General features: G+C 41.0%; 1 protein-coding gene across 10 annotated transcripts in view; it reads left to right on the top strand.

Annotated features, from left to right (window-relative positions):
• DNM1 (dynamin 1) overlaps positions 1-20,716 on the top strand; it is a 67,398-nt gene that overhangs the window by 17,056 nt on the left and 29,626 nt on the right. For all 10 annotated transcript variants that reach the window (XR_006355017.1, XR_006355016.1, XR_006355015.1 and 7 more), the window contains exons 2-9: positions 3,141-3,214; positions 3,571-3,720; positions 3,993-4,196; positions 4,321-4,419; positions 4,512-4,672; positions 17,919-18,061; positions 18,253-18,388; positions 20,283-20,350. Coding sequence is in view for 6 of the 10 variants with exons in the window: in XM_043988878.1 (XP_043844813.1) it covers positions 3,141-3,214; positions 3,571-3,720; positions 3,993-4,196; positions 4,321-4,419; positions 4,512-4,672; positions 17,919-18,061; positions 18,253-18,388; positions 20,283-20,350 (1,035 nt within the window). In the remaining 4 variants the exon portion in view is untranslated. The remainder of the gene's footprint in view (positions 1-3,140; positions 3,215-3,570; positions 3,721-3,992; positions 4,197-4,320; positions 4,420-4,511; positions 4,673-17,918; positions 18,062-18,252; positions 18,389-20,282; positions 20,351-20,716) is intronic.

Genomic DNA, 20,716 nt, shown 5'->3' with positions numbered 1-20,716 from the left:
GTGCTTTATCCACTGCACCACCTAGCTGCACTGCCCCCTCTTAGCTTCTTACCCCAATCCTCAAGGTAGATAGAGCATCTCTGGATGGCTATGGGAAGTGGGCATATCAGTGCGCACTTAGGCCAAGGGAAAGGGAAACCCATCAATTGACAAGGGCTTATTAATCACTGATTATGTGCCAGGCACCATGCTAAGTTTTGGGGATACAAAGACAAGTTAAACAGCCCCTGCCCTCAAGGTGCTTACATTCTAAGGGGTTAGGAGTATCTGGAGACTCAATAATAACAACCTACATTTCTCTAATATGTTCATTTTCTTCACAACTCTGAATAGGTAAGTTTTATTAGTCCCATTTTACAGTCACTTTCTCTCTTGCTAGAAAAAATCATGCCTCATGAAGTGCCTCAGATGCTTCCTAGCTTTGTGACCCTGGGCAAGTCATTTAACCCTGTTCTCATTTTTTCTCACCTGTAAAATGAGCCAGAAAAGGAAATGATAAAACACTTCAGTACCTCTTCCAAGAAAACCCCAAATGGGGTTATGAAGAGCCGGACACGACCAAGATGACTGAACAGTGGCAACAGGAGTGACGGATAGCCTAGGTGCTCCATTGGTACTCATGCTACATCAGGAAAGTAAAGCTCAGGCTATATGATTTGGGCAATTCTCCTAAGGCTAGAAATTGCCCAAACAGTTGAAGATCTGGGCTAGTGGAGGGAGTTTCCTTATCCTGAGGAGTGAAATCACAGGGCCAGACTCTTTCAGAAACAACAGCTCAGAAAATACAGTGACTGGTCTAGGGTCACCAAGGCTAGTATATGTGGAAACTGAGAGGAAAATCAGTGTTTTCCAATGCCAGATCCTCTGCTCTTCCCACTATTCCTTACTGCTGCCTCTCTTTAAGTAGAGGATAGGTCTCAGCCTTTCTATTCCCTGCCCAAGGAGGGACAGTCCATTTTTGTAGCCCTTATCCATTGTGGCATAAATTAGAGGAAGAGAGCCATCTGAGCCTGGGGTATGTCCACCCCCACCTGGCATCCCTTGGGACACTTGGAAGTGAAACCTCAGGACAAAACTTGTTACTTTCTGACCATCAACACCAGGCCTTCTCTTGTCCTTACCACCTTCCACTGCATCCTTGTTGTGCACCAGCCCCAGAACTCAGGGTTCCAGCCTCCAGACTTTGCATAGAGCAGGGCATGCTCTTTAGGACACAGCTCCTGTCCATCAGCTTCCCCTGAGACAATTCTCCTTTCCAGCCCTTGCTGATTCATCCACAAGCATCACAGTGCCTTCTCTGAGCCCTGCTTTGACACACATGCTCAAGTGGATGTAGCAAGTGGGGGCCACACCACTGAGGCAGGCAGAAGAACAGGCCTGTGACCCACACATTAAATGTGGCCAAGTGCTATATAGAAGAAAGTCAATATATTTGGGAGGCCTGGCTTCTATTCCCACTCTGCCACTTAAGTCTCTGTGGCCCAGACAATTTACTTCATCTCTGTCTCTTGTAACATGTGAGGCTTGCACGAGGTGCTCTCTAAGGTTATGTTTGACTCTGAAATTCCATGTCTCTGTCATGTCGTGACTTCTTCATCCCGTCAGCCTTGATAGCTACTTTCTTCCTACCCAAACTCAGCTGCATCACTGCTGCCTTAGGATAGTCTGATGGACCAGGCTCAGGGTCAGCAGGAAGGGAGGGCTGAAGACAGGAAGCCCAAGTCAAAGGGGTGTGGTGAAGGGTTGAAAGTCAGCAGAAAAGACAGGGAGTGATGAAGGACTGAAAGTCAGCAAAAAGACAGGAAAGACCAAAAGAAAATGTGAGGAAGAGGAAGTGGTATAAGTCTGGGGCACCTTTCCCTTGTCCTGGGCCTCTGGATTGTGACTCTGGAGCTGTGGGAAATATAGCCATCCCTCATTCCCTACCATATCCAGGACTAAAACTTAGCAGGGGAAGGGGAAGTGAAGAGGCCCCCTTCCTCTTCCCCAGGGTGGTTTGTACTTGGTGGGCTCCATCAGACTTTTGGGTTACATACCATGACTAGTGGAAGCCCATGTGCCTTGGTGAATAGACCACTTCTAACTCCTGTGTATGATCTGTGACTCAGTTTCCTCTCTTTTTCACATTCTTTTTCTTTTTTTTTTTTTTTAGCGAGGCAATTGGGGTTAAGTGACTTGCCCAGGGTCACACAGCTAGTAAGTGTTAAGTGTCTGAGGCCAGATTTGAGCTCAGGTCCTCCTGACTCCAGGGCCGGTGCTCCATCCACTGCGCCACCTAGCTGCCCCACATTATTTTTCTTAATAAGTTTTTATTGATATTTTGTTTCTTACAGCACCATAGTTATCTTGTGTATACCTTCCCCCTTCCTAGAAATTCCAGACTCAGTTTCCTCTTTTGACTAGAAGACATCAGGGTTCAGGTCAGGATTCTGTAAGTAGTAATAAGCAACAGATGAACATAAGAAATGCCTGGGAAGCACTGTCACTGTGTCCCATATCTTCTTGAAACAATCATTCAAAAAGCACCTACTATGTGCTACACTGTTCTAGACACTAGGGATACAAAGACACAACATGAAATGTTCTTTGCTCTTGCAGAATATCAACTCTACCAAGGAAAACAAAACATACACATACACATGAAAAAATTAAAAGCATATAAGGTAAATTAAAAATAATTTCAGTTGGGAAATAGGGAAAGATTTCTCTTTGATGGAGACACTTTGTCAGGGATCCCTGAAGGAAGCTAAGGACTCTAAGAGATGGAGGTGAGGAGGGAGGTGGGGTACATCCTGTGCAAAGGGATGAAGACTAGAGATGGAATATTGAGTTTGGGGAGGAACCAGGGGACCCATTCTGCTGGACCAATGGAGTTCATGAGAGAGCAGTATATAAGAAAGACATGTACCCACCTGTATTTTTTATGGTTGGCATTTCCCCCTTATTCTTCTCTGTTTTTCTCCCCCTTCTGCTACCATATGCCCAACTCTATCTGGGCCCAGGGTGGGTCTTTTCTGGAAGCTGATTGGATAAAAAGGTGCTCTTGGAACAGTGAACTACAGATCCCTGGGATGGACGATACCCCTTGGAATAGATGAGGAGAGAGCTTCACCCTTCTCAGACACTTTTTTCCATTGTAGGGACTTCCTGCCCCGTGGATCTGGCATTGTGACCCGCCGGCCACTGGTCCTGCAACTGGTGAATGCCACCACAGGTATAGGCTAGAAGGGGTACCTTTTTATAGACCTAGTACCTAGCAGTCTCCTAATCCACACACTGAGGTAACTCAGACTGCACTCCTCTTGGAACTCAGCTGCCTGGGTGTTCCTTGGAAGATTTGGGGTAGAAACAGGGAAGGGAGCCTATGTTAAGGTGGAATATGCCTTGCTGCGGATGGAAGAAGCTGGGAAATTAGTGTGACCCTCTTGAGGGAGGGTGAGGGTGGTAGTACTCCCCTGGAGGAGAGGACAAAAATGCATGTGTGTATGTGGAAGGGACTGAAGATGGGGATGGAGGGGCAATCCCAGGAGCCAAAGATGACACCCCTATCTACTCTGTGCCCTGGGACAGAATATGCTGAATTTCTCCACTGCAAAGGGAAGAAGTTTACAGACTTTGAAGAGGTTCGCCTGGAGATTGAGGCAGAGACTGATCGTGTTACCGGCTCCAACAAGGGCATTTCAGCAGTGCCCATCAACTTACGGGTGTATTCTCCACATGGTGAGAAAGTGGAGGGCTGCCGCCTTTGGGCCCTGCCCCCACCCCCTTAGGAATCTTCCCTGACCTGGGCTCCTTCCGTTTTCTGACCTCTACCTTTGGCCTACTTTAGAATCTTCCCTGAGCTATACATCTTTTCTCGTTCCTTCCATGTCTGGCCAGTACCCGTTTTGAACTTCCCTTGGACTCTGCCCTTCTAATGAGTCCTCCCCTTGACCACTACCCTCTTCCCCTGTTCCCTCATTGATTCCATCCTCTTAACTGCCTCTGTCCAGTGCTGAATCTGACCCTGGTAGACCTGCCAGGAATGACCAAGGTTCCAGTGGGGGACCAGCCTCCAGACATCGAGTTCCAGATCCGTGACATGCTTATGCAGTTTGTCACCAAGGAAAACTGTCTCATCCTGGCTGTATCCCCTGCCAACTCTGACCTTGCCAACTCTGATGCCCTCAAGATTGCCAAGGAGGTTGATCCTCAAGGTAAGACCTAACCCAACCACTAGAGGAGAGGATTGATACCTGGTAGTCCCAAAGTGGGAGCTGAGAAAAATTAATGTTTCCAAAAAAATTTTTTTAAAATAATGTTTCCATCCTCTCTCCTCAGGACAACGTACTATAGGGGTCATCACTAAATTAGATTTGATGGATGAAGGGACTGATGCACGAGATGTTCTAGAGAACAAGCTGCTGCCCCTGCGGAGAGGTAGGGGTCCTCCCTTTGTGTGCTGTGGAATGATTCTTAACTTAGGGAAAACCCCCATGACCTTTGATCTCTGAACCTGGTCCCTCCCACAGGCTACATTGGAGTGGTGAATCGGAGCCAGAAAGATATTGATGGCAAAAAGGATATCACAGCAGCCCTGGCAGCTGAACGAAAGTTTTTCCTGTCCCACCCATCTTACCGTCATCTGGCTGACCGAATGGGCACACCCTACCTACAGAAAGTCCTGAACCAGGTATTTAGGCAGATTCTTAGGGGCACTGGGTGGGTGGGGTACATAGGTGAGTCTGGTGGTGCCAGGAAGTGATCCAAGGCATTTGGGGAGGGGGGTGAAAGTCAGGGGCTCCAAGAACAACAGTTTATTTATGTGAAAAGATAGAATAGGGGCGGCTAGGTAGTGCAGGAGTACCTGAGTTCAAATCCGGCCTCAGACACTTGACACTTATCAGCTGTGTAACCCTGGGCAAGTCACTTAACCCCCATTGGCCCACCAAAAAAAAAAAAAGATGGAATACATTTGAACCAGCCTAGCTGGATAACCTTGGATAAGTCTCTTCCCTTCTCTGGGGCCCAGCTTTCCTAGCTATCAAGTGAAGAATTGGATTGGTTGGTTTTTTTGTGGGGTTTTTGTTGTTGTTGTTGTTGGAGCAATGAGGGTTAAGTGACTTGCTCAGGGTCACACAGCTAGTGTCAAGTGTGTGAGGCCAGATTTTAACTCAGGTACTGAATCCTGGGCTGGTGCTTTATCTACTGCGCCACTTAGCTGCCCCGGATTGGTTGGTTTTTGAAAGTCTTTTAGTCTAACATTATGCGATTCTGGGACTCCTGCAGACAATTCTTCTCCTTTCAGGTATAAACTCTGGGACTTGGCTCACCAGTTTCCCTTCACAGATACCATCCACCATTTTTCTATCCAAAGTTCTCTCCTTCCCATTATAATCAGTCTAGAGGTCTTTAAGCTTCTCCCATCTCTAAAGGCAATAGACAGTTACACTGAGGTCTAAAAAACGTTTTTACTATTAATAACTACGGAAAACAGTTGAGTGTGAACATAACAGGCAGAAAGATTCAGACTAACCAGAAATAGGAAAACAATCTCTTGAAAATTCTATATGGCTATCACTGGGAAATCAAATGGAACTGGGTCTCTCTATTATGTCCTTCCTTCTTATTTTCTCTTTAACTTCTCTGGATCTTTGATTTTTTTTCCTTTTAAAACAATATAGGGGGCAGCTAGGTGGCACAGTGTATAAAGTACTGTCACTGGATTCAGGAGGACCTGAGTTCAAATTTGACCTCAAACACTTGACACTTACTAGCTGTGTGACCATGGGCAAGTCACTTAACCCTCATTGCCCCGCAAAAAACAACAACAACAAAACCCCAATGTATTTTTACAGTAGGGATTTTTTTTTCATATTTTACAATGAGAAAAGTAAGAGACAGGAAGGTTATGTGAACTTCTAGCATAGTGGGAACAGCACAGAAGTCAGAAGATCCTGGTTCTAGTCCTATTTGTGACATCTATGTGATTTTGTTCAAATCCTGAGGATTTTGAGGCTTTTCTTTTCTTTTTTTTTTTTTCAGCAACAAACATTTATTTTATTTTCCAGTTACATGTAAGGGTACTTTTCAACATTCATTTTCATAAGATTTAGAGTCCCAAATTTTTCTCCCTCCCTCCCTTTCCTCCCCCATCCACAAGATTGTAACCAGGTTATATATGTACAATCCACAAGTGTTCTTTTTATCAGTTCTTTCTATAGGGATGCATAGTAAGCTTCCTCATTAGTTCCTTGGGATTGTCTTGGATCATTGTATTGCTAAGAGTAGTTAAGTCATTCACAATTGCTCATTGAACAATACTGCTGTCACTATGCACAATGTCCTCCCAGCTCTGCTCACTTCACTATACATCCATGTTCATTAGTCTTTCCAGGTTTTTCGGGGATCATCCTGTTTGTCACTTCCTGTAGCACAAGACCATTCCACTACAATCATATAACACAGCTTTTTCCATCATTCCTCAATTGATGGACATTCCCTTGATTTTCAATTCTTAGGCTCCACCAAGAGTTGCTATAAATATTTTTTGTACAATTTTTCCCCCTTTTCTCTTTTTCATGATTATTGTTGTTGACTGTTTCCTTCCATCCTATCCCAATGTATTTTTAATTTAAATGCCATTTTAAATGTATTTTTTTTTAATTTTGAACTTAAATACCAAAATCCCATGAGTTTTTCCACATACAAAGAACATAAAAAGAGGAATGCATATGAAATTGTGAATCTCTATTTCATTTAACTCATTTTCAAAAGTATGCTATAAATTCAACATGTTGTTTTCAAAGCATATCTTTTTTTTTTTTTTTTGGTGAGACAATTGGGATTAAGTGACTTGCCCAGGGTCACACAGCTAGTAAGTGTTAAGTGTCTGAGGCCGGATTTGAATTCAGGTCCTCCTGACTCCAGGACCAGTGCTCTATCCACTGCGCCACCTAGCTGCCCCTCAAAGCATATCTTTATCCTGCTTATCTTACCTTCCTTTTGAGTTTTTATTCTTATCTGCATTTTTTAAAAAATGTTTCCACTTGCCTATGTATTTTTTTCTTTTTCTTCTTTTTCTTGGCATCACGACCTCCTTCCCTTCTTAATCCTTCCAACTAAAAAAAAGGAGAAAAATCTCCTTTTAACAAATAATGAGAGTCATTCAAAACAAATCCCCACTGTGACCCTGTCTAAAAATATATGCCTCTTTCTTCACCTTGTGTTTATCACCTCTCTGTCAGGAGGTGGGTAACATGCTTCATTAAGAGACAGCTAGGTTGCTCAGTGGATAGAGTGCTGGGCCTGGAGTCAGGAAGACCCAAGTTCAAATCCAGCCTCAGACTTTAGCTGTGTGACAGGCAAGTCACTTAACCTCAGTTTCCTCAACTGTAAAATGGGGGTAATAATAACATCTACCTCCCAGAGTTGTTGTAGCTATCAAACGATATTTGTAAAATACTTAGCACAGTGCCTCCCACCTGGATAAATGCTTGTTTTCTCCTTTCTTTCCTTCCATTAAAGGTCCTCTGGATGATCATTGAAGAGTTCTTAAGATTTTTATAGTTATTTTTCTTTACAAGGTTGTTATCATTTTATAATTTGTTTTGTTTCTGCTCACTTCACTCTGTATCAGTTTATACAGTATATATACACTATATATATAAACTGTATTTATGTCTATATACACTGCATATATACATAAACATGTGTGAATGTATGTATATGTATGTGTATACATCAGTTTTCTGGAATCTCTGAAAGCATCTCTTTCATCATTTCTTATGGTACAATAATATTTTGTTACATTCATATACCATAATTTGTTCAGCCATTCCCTCATTGACAGGTACCCCATTAGCATCCAGTTCTTTTCTTTTTCTTTTAATCCTTTCCTTCACAACCTTCTAAATTTGAAGTTTGTTTTGCTTTTGATTATTTTCTCCCCAGTATTGTCAGCCCTTCTAACATCTCCCAAGTATTGTCTGCCTTTTTAACACTTCCTCATTCCTGCCTAGTTCTCTGTTGAATATGATGTATTTCTATACCAAATTCTGTGTGTGTGTGTTCAATTCCAGCATGACATTGAAGTTCACTGATGCCTTCCTGCACTTCCTGCCTCTTCATCCATGTTTGTATACTCTTTGTACAAAATTAATTTTTATTTTTAGATTTATATTCTTTCTTTTCTTTTTTTTTAATTTTAAGTTCCAAACTGTCTTCCTCTCTCTTCCCCACCCTGCACTAGAAAAGGCCACCATTTGACACAAATTTATAAATATATATAAAACTACAATATACATACTTCTGTTTATCAGTTCTTTCTCTGGAGGTAGATAGCATCTTCCTTCATAGGTTCTTTAGAGTTGGTCTGAGTATCTATAGTACTCAGAATAATTTGGTTGTTCACAATTATTCTTCGAACAACATCGTTGTTACTGTTTAAAGCATTCTCTTGGTTCTGCTCACTTCACTTTTCATTATTTCATACAAGTCATTCCATGTTTTTCTAAAATCAACCTGCTCATCATTTCTTAGAGCACAGTTGTATTCCATCACAATCTTACCACAACTTATTTAGCCATTCCCCAACTGAGGTATCCCCTCAGTTTCCAGTTCTTTGCCACCACAAAGAGAGCTGCTATAAATATTTTAGAACATAGAGGTTTTTTTAAAAAAAGAACATATAGGTTCTTCTCCTTTTTCCCCAGTTACCTTCGGAAACAGACATAATAGTAGTATGGCTAGGTAAAAGTGTATTTACATAGTTTTATAACTCTTTGGGCATAATTCCACATTGCTCTCCATAAATTTATACTCTTTCCTTCTCATCTCCTCCTCTTCTCCTCCCCCTCCCATGGAGAAAGCAGGAAAAACAAAACCCATTACAAACATGTATAGTTAAGCAGCGAGGTAGCACAGTGTATAGAATGTTGGGCCTGGAGTCAAAAAGATTAATTTTCTTGAATTCAAATCTGGCTCTAGACATTTACTAGCTGTGTGACCCGGGGCCAGTCACTTACCCTTGCTTTCCTCAGGTTTTCATCTCTAGAATGAGCTGGAGAAGGAAATAGCAAACCACTCCAGTATCTCTGTCAAGAAAACCCCAAATGGGGTCATAAAGAGTTGAACAGGACTGAAATGACTGAACAACAGCAATAATAGTCAAGCAAGACAAATTTTCATATTGGCCATGTCCAAAAAATGTACATCTCAGTCTGTACTCTGAGCCCATCACCTCTATCACTGGAGGGGGGTAACCTGTTCATCGTGAGCTCTCTGGAGTTGTGGCTGCTCGTTGTGTTGATTGATGTTCTGAAGTCTTTCAAAGTTGTTTATCTTTTCAATATTGTTGTTACTGTATACATTGTTCTTATGCTTCTGCTTACTTCACTTTGTGTCTGTTCTTGTATCCTATTTTTCTAAAATCCCCCAATTATGATAAATAGTAAGTTCCAGTCATGCTTTTCCCCTTCCTATCCTAGTGTATTTTATTTTATTTTTCCTCCTAAAACTATGAGAAGAGAGCTAATATACACTCAGGTTCTCTGTTTTATTTAACTCCCCCTCTGTCCTTTGAGGACATTAAGTTTCTGAAAGAGCATTTGTTTCTTCTTCTATTAAAAGATTAGCTCCTCATCATCGTAGAGCCCCTTCTAGTTACTTACATCACTGTATTTTTCTGTATTTCTCTGGACTCTCGTGTTCACATTTCAAAGTTTCTATTCAGCTCTGTTCTTCATTCTATTAATGCCCATTTTCTACCTATAGGATTATACTCTTTTTCTGAGTTTTAGTCTTGGTTGCAAGTCTATATTTTTTGTTTTGGGGAATATTGTACTTCTAGATCTTCCACTAAAAGTAGAGGCTGCATTGTGTTGTGTGACCTTGACCATGGGATCCTTGGTACTTTAATTCTTTCTTTCCAACTACTTGCAGTATTTTTTTCCTTCATGTTGGGAGCTTTGAATTTTAGTCATGACATTCCTGTGACTTTTCCTTTTAGGATTTCTTTCACAAGGTGATTGGTACATTCTTTCTGTTTTCATTTTACCTTCTGGTTCAAATAGATTTGGGTATATATACCATAAGTGTGTGTATGTATGCATGTGTGTGTGTTATAGCAGATATCTTATATTTTCTTATATTTTAAATCTTTTTATTTTGTTATAGTATTTCTTGTGATCTATACAGACATTAATTTCTATTTGCGGGGCAGCTAGGTGGTGCAGTGGATAAAGCACCAGCCCTGGATTCAGGAGGAGGACCTGAGTTCAAATCCGGCCTCAGACACTTGACACTTACTAGCTGTGTGACCCTGGGCAAGGCACTTAACCCTCATTGTCCCACAAAAAAAAAAAAATTCTATTTCAACTATTTCAGGGAATCTCTTACTTAAGTGAAACATCACTTTCTTTTCCAAGATATTTATCCTCTTTTCCACTTCTTTCTTCTAAAGCTTTTATTTCATTTTTTAAAATCTCTTGCTAAATTTCTTCTAGATATTTATGTGGTCCTTGTAGAAAAATTTTTTTTTCTCCTTTGAGTTCCATTTCAATTATGTTTTTGTTTTTGTTTTTTTGCGGGGCAATGGGGGTTAAGTGACTTGCCCAGGGTCACACAGCTGGTAAGTGTCAAGTGTCTGAGGCTGGATTTGAACTCAGGTACTCCTGAATCCAGGGCCAGTGCTTTATCCACTGCGCCACCTAGCCGCCCCCCCATTTCAATTATGAAGAAGTTACTCTCTTCTAGGTTGAATCTTTGATTATCTCTGGATCTACAATAATTATATGTAGTGGTTTATGTTTTCTTTAGCTTACTTATCTTTCCAGACTTGGTTCCTGAATTGGAGCTTTATGTCACCATCAGGCTTTGCCTTCTGATGTGCTTTTGGGTGGGGTGATTGGCCTAACTTAGTCTTGCCCTGGTTCCTCTGGTTTCCTCTGCTGACTGATATCACTCATAGTATCTCCCAGGGTAGGTTTTATTCTCCCCTGTATCTTCAAGTTTCAGAGTAATAGACCTGGACCCTCTATGGTAGAGATTTTTCACCTTTTTTGTGTCATAACCTGTTTAGCAATCTAATGAAGCCTATGGCTCCCTTTTCAAAATAGTGGCCTTAAATGCATAAAATAAGATATATGTTTACAGAGCAAACCAATTCCATCGAAATAAATTTATAAAAATATTTTTTTAAGTTCACAGACCCCAGGTTAAGAATTCCTGCTCTATAGCATCTCAGGACAGAACCCCTGGGCCTAGGATGGCCTGATTTGAGCCCTGCTGGGACTAGTTGATGCTACTTCCAGTCATTTCCAAGGTTCAAACTTGCTTTTGGGTCATACTAAGGCTTTTGTGTAGGAGGCCTCTGCTCTCAATGCATTGGCCACAGAACCTTACAGGCTACAGGTATTTCTAGTTTGATATTGTATTTGGTAATACTGAGAGGCTTCTACCTTTTTTGTCTATACTGAACTTGGCTTTGCTGATGGGCCTGTATTGCATTGCCCATGATTCTAGGGGTGACTTTTTATGCAGTTCTTGGGTAGATGTAGTTACTTCCTATATGTAATTTATTGGAGGATTTCTTGAACATCATTCAGTCTGGTGCTATTTTTGTTTCTGCTGGAGTGGGTGTGTAGAAGCTGGCCTTTTTGCCTCTGTTCAGGAAGCCATCTTAGGCAGAAGTTAGATTTCTCTCCTTTTTCTTTTTTTTTTAAATATCTATGTTGCATTGTATTTTTATTTATTTATTTTATTGTATTTTATTTATTTATTCTCAATTATATTTTTAAATCATAAAAGCATTTTATTATTTTCCAGTTACATGTAAAGATAGTTTTCAACATTTGTTTTCATAAGATTTTTAGTTCCAAATTTTTCTCCCTCCCTCCCTTCCCTCCCCCCTCCCCAAGACAGAAAGCAATATGATATAGGTTATATATGTACAATCACATCAAACTTATTTCTGCATTAGTCATGTTGTGAAAAAAGAATCAGAACAAAAGGGGAAAACCTCAAAAAAGAAAAAAAACAAAAGTAGAAACAGTATGGTTCAATCTACATCTAGTTTCCACAGTTCTTTTTTCTGGATGTGTAGAACATTTTCCATCATGAGTTCTTTAGAATTGTCTTGGGGGCAGCTAGGTGGCGTAGTGGATAGAGCACCGGCCCTGGAGTCAGGAGTACCTGAGTTTAAATCCGGCCTCAGACATTTAACACTTACTAGCTGTGTGACCCTGGGCAAGTCACTTAACCCCAATTGCCTCACTAAAAAAAAAAAAAAAAAAGAATTGTCTTGGATCATTGTATTGCTAGATTTCTCTCCTTTTTTCTTGGAGTAGTACTCCTGAGTTCCTGTCACCCTCCTCCTTTTCATAATGAAGATTCTCTGTTTCATTCCTCCTCCTACCTTCCCTCTCATTTCTCTGAGGAGTGTGAGATCAAGGTGTACACAAACACTAATGGGTGGGCTCCCAGGTCCACAAAAGATTCATGTCAGGGAAAATTATAGACAGGTCTTGTCCATTTCAATATCTTTTCATGTGGAAAGTTATCATAGATTGTCTCCTGTGAGTGCATTACCAAGCCAAGTTAAGAACACTGCTTGCCCTAAAGTCCACCTTCTATCTTGAGTAGAGCTGGGATAATTTTGTAGTTGAGGATAAAAAAGATGAGCTGCCAGGGCTCCCTAATTTCCCAAGACCAACAAGGAATTTCTTTCCTATTAGTTCTCATGGAGGTGGGCTGCAACACAGTCATGTTGCGGAGCCCCAAGAGGAAGGGCCCTGGGAAAGGGTGATCTCTGGGCTCCCACTCTCTTGGATCCTAAGGACTCTGTACCAAGGACTAGGAAACTCTAACTGTCATCCTTCCTCTTTCTCTAATATTCAATCTCTCTTTCTTGCTGCCTACAAAGATACTCATGTCTCCCAATTCTTTAAAAAAAAATCTCATTTTGTGACACTACTCTCTGTTATTCTGTCTTTCCTCCCTTTCTTAGCCAAACTCTTAGAAAAAGCTGTCTGTACTCAGTGGCTCTAGTTCCTCTCCTCTCCTTATCCTATTTTTATAGGGTTTTATTTTTAAATTAATTTTTAAAATTTGAAACTCAAAATTTTAAAAATGAATATTAAAAATAAATAATTTTTCTAAAGTTAATTTTCCCCAACTAACAAGCATTTATTTTCCCTCTTTCCCTCTTCCTTCCCTTACGTGGGGTGGGGGGTGGGGGAACACCCTAGTATCAAATGATATAATATTTGTAAAGCACTTAGCATAGTGTGCCTGCCACATAGTAGGTGCTATATATGTTAGCTATTATCATTATTTAACAAATATATATTTATATAATCAAACAGAACATATTCTCGTATTGGCTATGTCCAAAAATATACCTCATTCTGCATATTTAGTCAATCACCTTTCTGTCAGGAAGTGGGTAGCATTCTTTATTGTATGTTGTTTGGAATCAGGGTTGATCATTATGTTGATCAGAGTTCTAAAGTCTTTTAAAGTTCATTTTTATAATGTTGTGGTTATGTATAAATTGTTCTCCTGGTTCTGCTCATTTCATTCTGCATCAGTTTGTACAAGTTTTTCCAGGTTTCTCTGAAACACTCTCTCTAGTTGTTGTTTTTTAAAAAGCACAATAGTATTTTGTTATAGATACTATTATTTGTTCAGCCATTCCCAAATTGATGAGCATTCCCTTAGTTTTTTTCCAAAAAGAGCTGTTATAAATACTTTTGTACATATAGGTCCTTTTCTTCTTTTCTTGTTCTCTTTGGGGTATAGGCCTAGTAGTGATATTGCCAGGGTCAAAAAACTATGTAGAGGGGCAGCTAGGTGGCGCAGTGGATAGAGCACCGGCCCTGGATTCAGGAGGACCTGAGTTCAAATCCGACCTCAGACACTTAACACTTACTAGCTGTGTGACCCTGGGCAAGTCACTTCACCCCAATTGCCTCACAAAAAACCAAACCAAACCAAAACAAACAAACAAAAAACTATGTAGAATTTAGTGACTTTTGAGCTATACTTCCAAATTGTTCTCCAGAATAGCTACACCAATGCACATGTCCCTCCAACAAAGCATACATGTGCTTGTGTTATTTTCCACATTTGTCATTTTCCCTTTTTCCCCCCAACATTCCTAATCTGATAGGGATGAGGTAAAAACCTCAGTGTTTTTCTTTGATATTAGTAATTTGGAGCAGTTTAAAAAACATGATTATAGATACCATGGATATATTTCTTTGAGAACTACCTGTTCATATCTCTTGACTATTTATCAATTCAGGAATGTTCTTTATTTTTACAAATTTGAATCAGTTTCTTATATATCTTAGAAAGAGACTTTTATCAGAGAAACTCACTATAGAGATTTTCCCCCCGTTAATTATTTCCCTTCTAATCTTAGCAGCATTCAATTTGTTTGTGCAAAAACTTTTAAATTTTATACCATTTGGACTAGATTCTTCTCACCAATGCAATGGTACAGGAGAGTTTCAGGGGACTCATGATGGAAGGGGATCTCCAAATCCAGAAAAAAAAAAAAAGAACTGTGGAGTATAGATGCTGATTGAACAATACTATTTCTTTTGGTTTTGGTGCTGTTGTTTTTCTATTTTGAGGTTTTTCCTCATTGCTCTGATTCTTCTCTTGTAACATGACTAATGCAGAAGTATGTTCAATGTTATTATATATATATATATTATATACATATGTATATAATGTGTGTATATATATATATATATATATATATAACCTATATCAGATTACCTGCTGTCTAGAGGAGGCGGGAGGGAAAGGAGGGAGGGAGAAAAATCTGAAATTGGAAAGCTTGTATAAACAAATGTTGAGAACTATCTTTACATGTAACTGGAAAAAAATAAAATACTTTTATCAGAAAAAAATTTACATCATTAAAGTTATCCATTTTTATCTTCTGTGATCTGCTTTATCCTTTATTTGGTTAGGAATGCTGCCTCTATTCATGGATCCAAAAGGCAATTTCTTCCTTGCTACTCTAATTTGTTTATGATATGACTTTTTATAGCTTGGTCATATAGCCATAAGGAGCTTAACTTGGTATATGGTGTGAGGTATTGGTCTAAACCTAATTTCTGCCAGACTGCTGTCCAGTTTTCTCTACAGTTTCTATTAAATAGTGACTCTTTACTTCCATCACTGGGGTCTCTAGGTTTATCAAACAGGCCACTGGATTGTTTTGCTGCTGTACATGGTGTACCTAGTCTGTTCTACTGAATGACTTCTCTATTTTTTAGCCAGAAACAAATAATTTAAACGATTACTATTTTGTCATATGACTTAAGATCTGATGCTGCTAGGTCTCCCTTCTTCCCACCATTTCTTATTGTTTCCCTTAAGATTCTTGACCTTTTGTTCCTCAGATGAATTTTGTTATTGTTTTTCTAGTTCCGTACAGTAATCCTTTTTATTTTGATTAATATGGCCCTGAATAAGTAAAAGCCATATTGTCATTTTTATTATATTAGCTCAATTTACCCATGAGCAATTAATATTTCTCCAGCTATTTAACTCTTCCTCTAATTCTCTTGTAAACCCTCTACAGTCTGGCTTCCAACCTCATCCTTGAACAGAACCTGCTCTTTTCAATTACCAAAGTACTTTTAACTGTCCAGTCTAATTAATTGCCCAACCTAATGGCCTTTTCTCAATCCTCAGCCTTCTTGACCTCTTTGCAGCCTTTGATACTGTTGATGACCCTTCTCCTCCTGGTTTCTTTGTCGAATCTAGGTTTTTGTGACATTACTCTCTCCTGTCTTTCTTCCTATCTATTTAATTCCTATTTCTCAATCTGTTTTGCTGGCTAGGTCACACCCACTAATTGTAGGTATCTTCCAAGTCTCTGTCCTGGTTCCTCTTCTCTTTTCCCTCTATCCTGTTTTCTGTGGTAATGTCCTCAGCTCCTATGGATTCAAATATCTTCTCTATGCATTTATTTCCAGTTCTATAAGTTTAGGTCTCATCTCTCTGCTGATCTCCAGCTTTCCATCACCATTTGCCTTTTGGACATCTTGAATTACATGTACTATAGCTTTCTCAAACTCAAAACATTTAAAACAGAACTCATCTTTCTCTCTAAGCCTTCCCCTATTCCCAGCATTCCTGTTACTGTCAAGGGCAACACCATCCTCCCAGTCACCCTGGCTTGAAATCTTGGTTTTGGGGCAGCTAGGTGGTGTAGTGGATAGAGCACCAGCCCTGGAGTCAGGAGGACCTGAGTTCAAATCCAGCCTCAGACACTTGACACTTACTAGTTGTGTAACCCTGGGCAAGTCACTTCACCCCAATTGCCCCCCCAAAAAAAAAAAAAGAAAAAGAAAAAGAAAGAAATCTTGGTTTCATCCTCCATTCCTCACTTGCACTCACCCTACCCATATCCAATCCGTTGTCAAATCTCAGCATTTTTACCTTCACAACATATCCTGAATGTGTCCCTCTTTTCTCCTCATCACTTCTTACTGGTATCATTTTCTGAGAGATCTCATTACTTCAAATTTCTTCCCACTCCAATCCATCCTCCTTTCAGCTACCAAAGTCATTTTCTTAAAGCTCAGATTTGACAATCCCAGCTCCCTACTCTCAGAAACTCCAGTGGCTCCCTATTACCTCAGGAAGGAGCCAAGTCTGTGTTTGATACACAGACTTTTCACAACTTGGCTCTTTTCTTCCTTCCTTCCTTCCTCCTTCTCTCCCTTCCTTCCTCCTTTCCTTCCTTCCTTGTCTCTCTTTTTTTCTGTTAAGCGACTTGCCCAGAGTCATACAGCTAGTAAATATCTGAGTCCAGATTTGATCTCAGGTCCTCCTGACTCAGGGCTGGTACTCCATCCACTGCATCACCTATCTGCCTCTACTTCCTATTTTTCTATTCTTCTTCATTTCTTTTCCCATCCATATACTCTCTAATCCAATTATACCGGTCTATTTAATTGTTTCTCACCCATGGCACTCCATGCCTTTGCAAAGACACGGCTGTCCTCTGTACCGGAAATGCTCTCACTCCTTTCCTCCTCTTGCCTTCCTTGGCTTCTTTCAAGATATATATCTGGGGTGGGGGTGGGGGGGGCAGCTAGGTGGCGCAGTGGATAGAGCACTAGCCCTGGATTCAGGAGGACCTGAGTTCAAATCCGACTTTAGACACTTGACACTTACTAGCTGTGTGGCCGTGGTCACTTAATCTCAATTGCTTCACCAAAAAAAAAAGAAAGGAAGGAAGGAAGAAGGAAAGAAAGACAAACAAACAAACTATATATATATATGTATATATATGTGTGTGTGTGTGTGTGTGTGTGTGTGTGTGTGTATATATATATATAGTTTGTTTGTTTGGGGCAGCTAGGTGGTGCAGTGGATAAAGCACCAGCCCTGGAGTCAGGAGGACCTGAGTTCAAATCTGGCCTCAGACACTTGACACTCACTAGCTGTGTGACCCTGGGCAAGTCACTTAACCCTCATTGCCCTGCCCAAAAAAGAAAAAGAAAAAAAAAAGATCTACATCCAAGAATTACCTTCTCAAGGAGGCCTTTCCCCATTTCTTACCACCCCCCAACCCCATACTTCTCCCTTTGTCCCAAGATTAGTTTCCATTATATATATATATGTATATATATACACACATATGTATAGGTATAGGTATATGTATATGTATATGTACACATACACAAATATATATATACACATATATATACATATATATATATATATATATATATAACTAGTATGTATCTAGTTATTTATTCCTTCATTAAAATGTGGGCTCCTTTAGGGCAGGGACCTGGTTTTGTATCCCCAGTTCTTAGCACAGTGCCGGGCATGTTGAAAGTGCTTAATAAATGCATATGACTTGCTGACTTTAACCCTTCCCCCCCCCCCTTCTCTCTGAGTAGCAATTGACTAACCATATCCGGGATACTCTGCCTGGACTTCGGAACAAGCTTCAGAGTCAGCTGTTGTCCATTGAGAAGGAGGTGGAGGAATATAAGAACTTCCGTCCCGATGACCCCTCCCGCAAGACCAAGGCTCTATTACAGTAAGTAACCCTACTCTGCTTCCCCTGTATCCCCGGCTTCTCCTCTCTCCTCCCCTCCCAGTCCCATTTGATGTCCCCATCCTTCCATTCTTCTTCACTGTAGTTGTCTGGTCTGATGCTCACCCAGCATCAGTTTTTTCTGTGGCCTCATATGCTACTCCTTTCATCCTTTTCTTGTTTCCTTCTTCCAGGATGGTCCAGCAGTTTGCAGTGGACTTTGAGAAACGGATTGAAGGTTCAGGAGACCAGATTGACACCTATGAGTTGTCTGGAGGGGCCCGAATCAACCGCATCTTCCACGAGCGTTTCCCTTTTGAGCTGGTCAAAGTAAGTCCTTCCCCTGTAGGGAAGCCTTCCCTCTTTGACCTTGGCCTAGATTGTCATTTGCAGCTGGGAAGGAGTCTTAGGAAACAGCCTGTTGAATGTTAGAACTGGAAGAGACTTGGGAGATCCCTATGAAAAGAGTGAGGCCTAGAGACAGAAGGGGATGTGACAAAGGTCTCACAGGTGGCAGAGATGGAATTTGGAACCTAAGTCCCCTAAATTTTAACCCTGTGTTTCTTCCACTGAACCACATGCCAGCTATCTAGTGCTCAGACCCCTCTCTCTGCAAAGGACTCTTAAGTCATCTGCTTGGACCGAAGAGTGATTTTTTTTTTTTTGGTGAGGCAATTGAAGTTAAGTGACTTGCCCAGAGTCACACAGCTAGTAAGTGTTAAGTGTCTGAGTCCAGATTTGAACTCAGGTCCTCCTGACTCCTTGGCCGGTGCTCTATCCACTGCCCCACCTAGCTACCCCCAAGAGTGATTTTAATAGTGTAGTTCAGTGGGACTGGGGCGGGGGGGGGGGGGAACCTCACATGTGTAAAATGGTAACTAAGCTCAGAAGGCATTATGTCATAAGTGCCAAAAGATGGTATTAAAAGTTCAAAGGAATGAGAGAACATGATACACTATGATAATTAAGGATTGTTTAGTCGTTTTCAGTCGATTCCTACTCTTCCTGAGCCCATTTAGGGTTTTCTTGGCAAAGATACTGGAGTAGTTTGCCATTTCCTTCTCCAGCTCATTTATAGATGAGGAAACTGAGGCAAACAGGGTTAAATGACCTGCCCAGGATCACACAGCTAATAAGTGTCTGAGGCCAGATTTGAACTCAGAAAGATGAGTCTCCCTAACTCCAGGCCCTGCATTCTATCCATTGAGCCATTTAACTAGCCTTAAGAGAGCAGTAGGACTTTGCTGAGTAGAGAGGAAGAAGAGGGAATTCCTGACTCAGGAGTAGTATCTCTTGTAGCTGGAGTCAGAGGGCCTAGAATTCTCATCCTGCTTCTTCTGATCACTGGGTGTGTGACCTTGGGTAAGATAGCTCTTCACTTTAGTTTTTTTTATCTTTAAAAGAAGCAGGTCAGGGGGCAGCTAGGTGGCACAGTGGATAAAGCACCAGCCCTGGATTCAGTTTTGTTTGTTTGTTTGTTTTTTTGGTGAGGCAATTGGGATAAAGCACCAGCCCTGGATTCAGTTTTGTTTGTTTTTTTGGTGGGGCAGTGAGGGTTAAGTGACTTGCCCAGGGTCACACAGCTAGTAAGTGTCAAGTGTCTGAAGTCAAATTTGAACTCAGGTCCTCCTGAATCCAGGGCTGAGGGACAGCTAGGTGGCTCAGTGGATAGAGCACTGGCCCTGGATTCAGGAGGACCTGAGTTCAAATCTGGCCTCAGACATTTGACACTTACTAGCTGTGTGACCCTGGGCAAGTCACTTAACCCTCATCACCCAGCAAAAATAAACAAATAAATAAATGAGCAAATAAATAAATAAATAGATGGGTGCCTAAATACTTAAATACATAAAAAATAAGTGAATGAATGAATAAATAATTAAATAATAAGTAGCTAGATAGATAAATGAATGAACGAACAAACAAACAAATAAATAAATAAAAGAAGCAGGTTGACAGTCTCTAAGTTCCTTCCAGTTCTAAATCTATCAATCTTTGATTCTCACTGTTGAAGGGACTCTGGGCGATATCTCTCTAGGACAAACAGTTGTGCCTAGAATTTAAGTCCTAAGTTCCCGAGTGCCCAGGCTGCCAGTGGGATGGCCATCCTGGTAGCCTTAGTTATGTCCCATGGCCAGGTCAGGGGGCTCTTTATTTCTCCTACCTGTTTTTTGGGGATCCAAGAAGCCCTCTGACAGGCTGTCCATTCCTCCTCTTTGTACAGATGGAGTTTGATGAGAAGGAGCTGAGGCGAGAGATCAGCTATGCCATCAAGAACATACATGGCATCAGGCACGTAGAGGGACGGGGGTGGGCACCGGTGGGTCTTGGGAGTCTAGATGATATTGTTTCCCTTCACTGGATGCTGAAAGGATGCTGGGGGAGGAAGGTTCCGGGCATCCTGCATCATATTAGGCCTGAGGAGTTCACTTTGGGCTTGTTGGGAATTGGGAAGGAAGATAGACCTCAAACAAGTATCTCTTTGTCTTCCTGCTACATTGGGAGTTAGGATCCCTTTCAGCCTCAGTGACTTAGTTCTTGCCCTGGGGCCCTAGTCACACTAAAAATCATGGCTTAATAGAATCAGAATCTTAGAACTTTCTGAATTTTTCAGTAGCCCCTAGAACATAGGACATCTGAACCAGAAGGAACTTATCG

Source organism: Dromiciops gliroides, chromosome 2 (assembly GCF_019393635.1).
Source record: "Dromiciops gliroides isolate mDroGli1 chromosome 2, mDroGli1.pri, whole genome shotgun sequence".
Taxonomy (NCBI): domain Eukaryota; kingdom Metazoa; phylum Chordata; class Mammalia; order Microbiotheria; family Microbiotheriidae; genus Dromiciops; species Dromiciops gliroides.
This window is presented reverse-complemented; position numbering and strand designations above follow the sequence as displayed.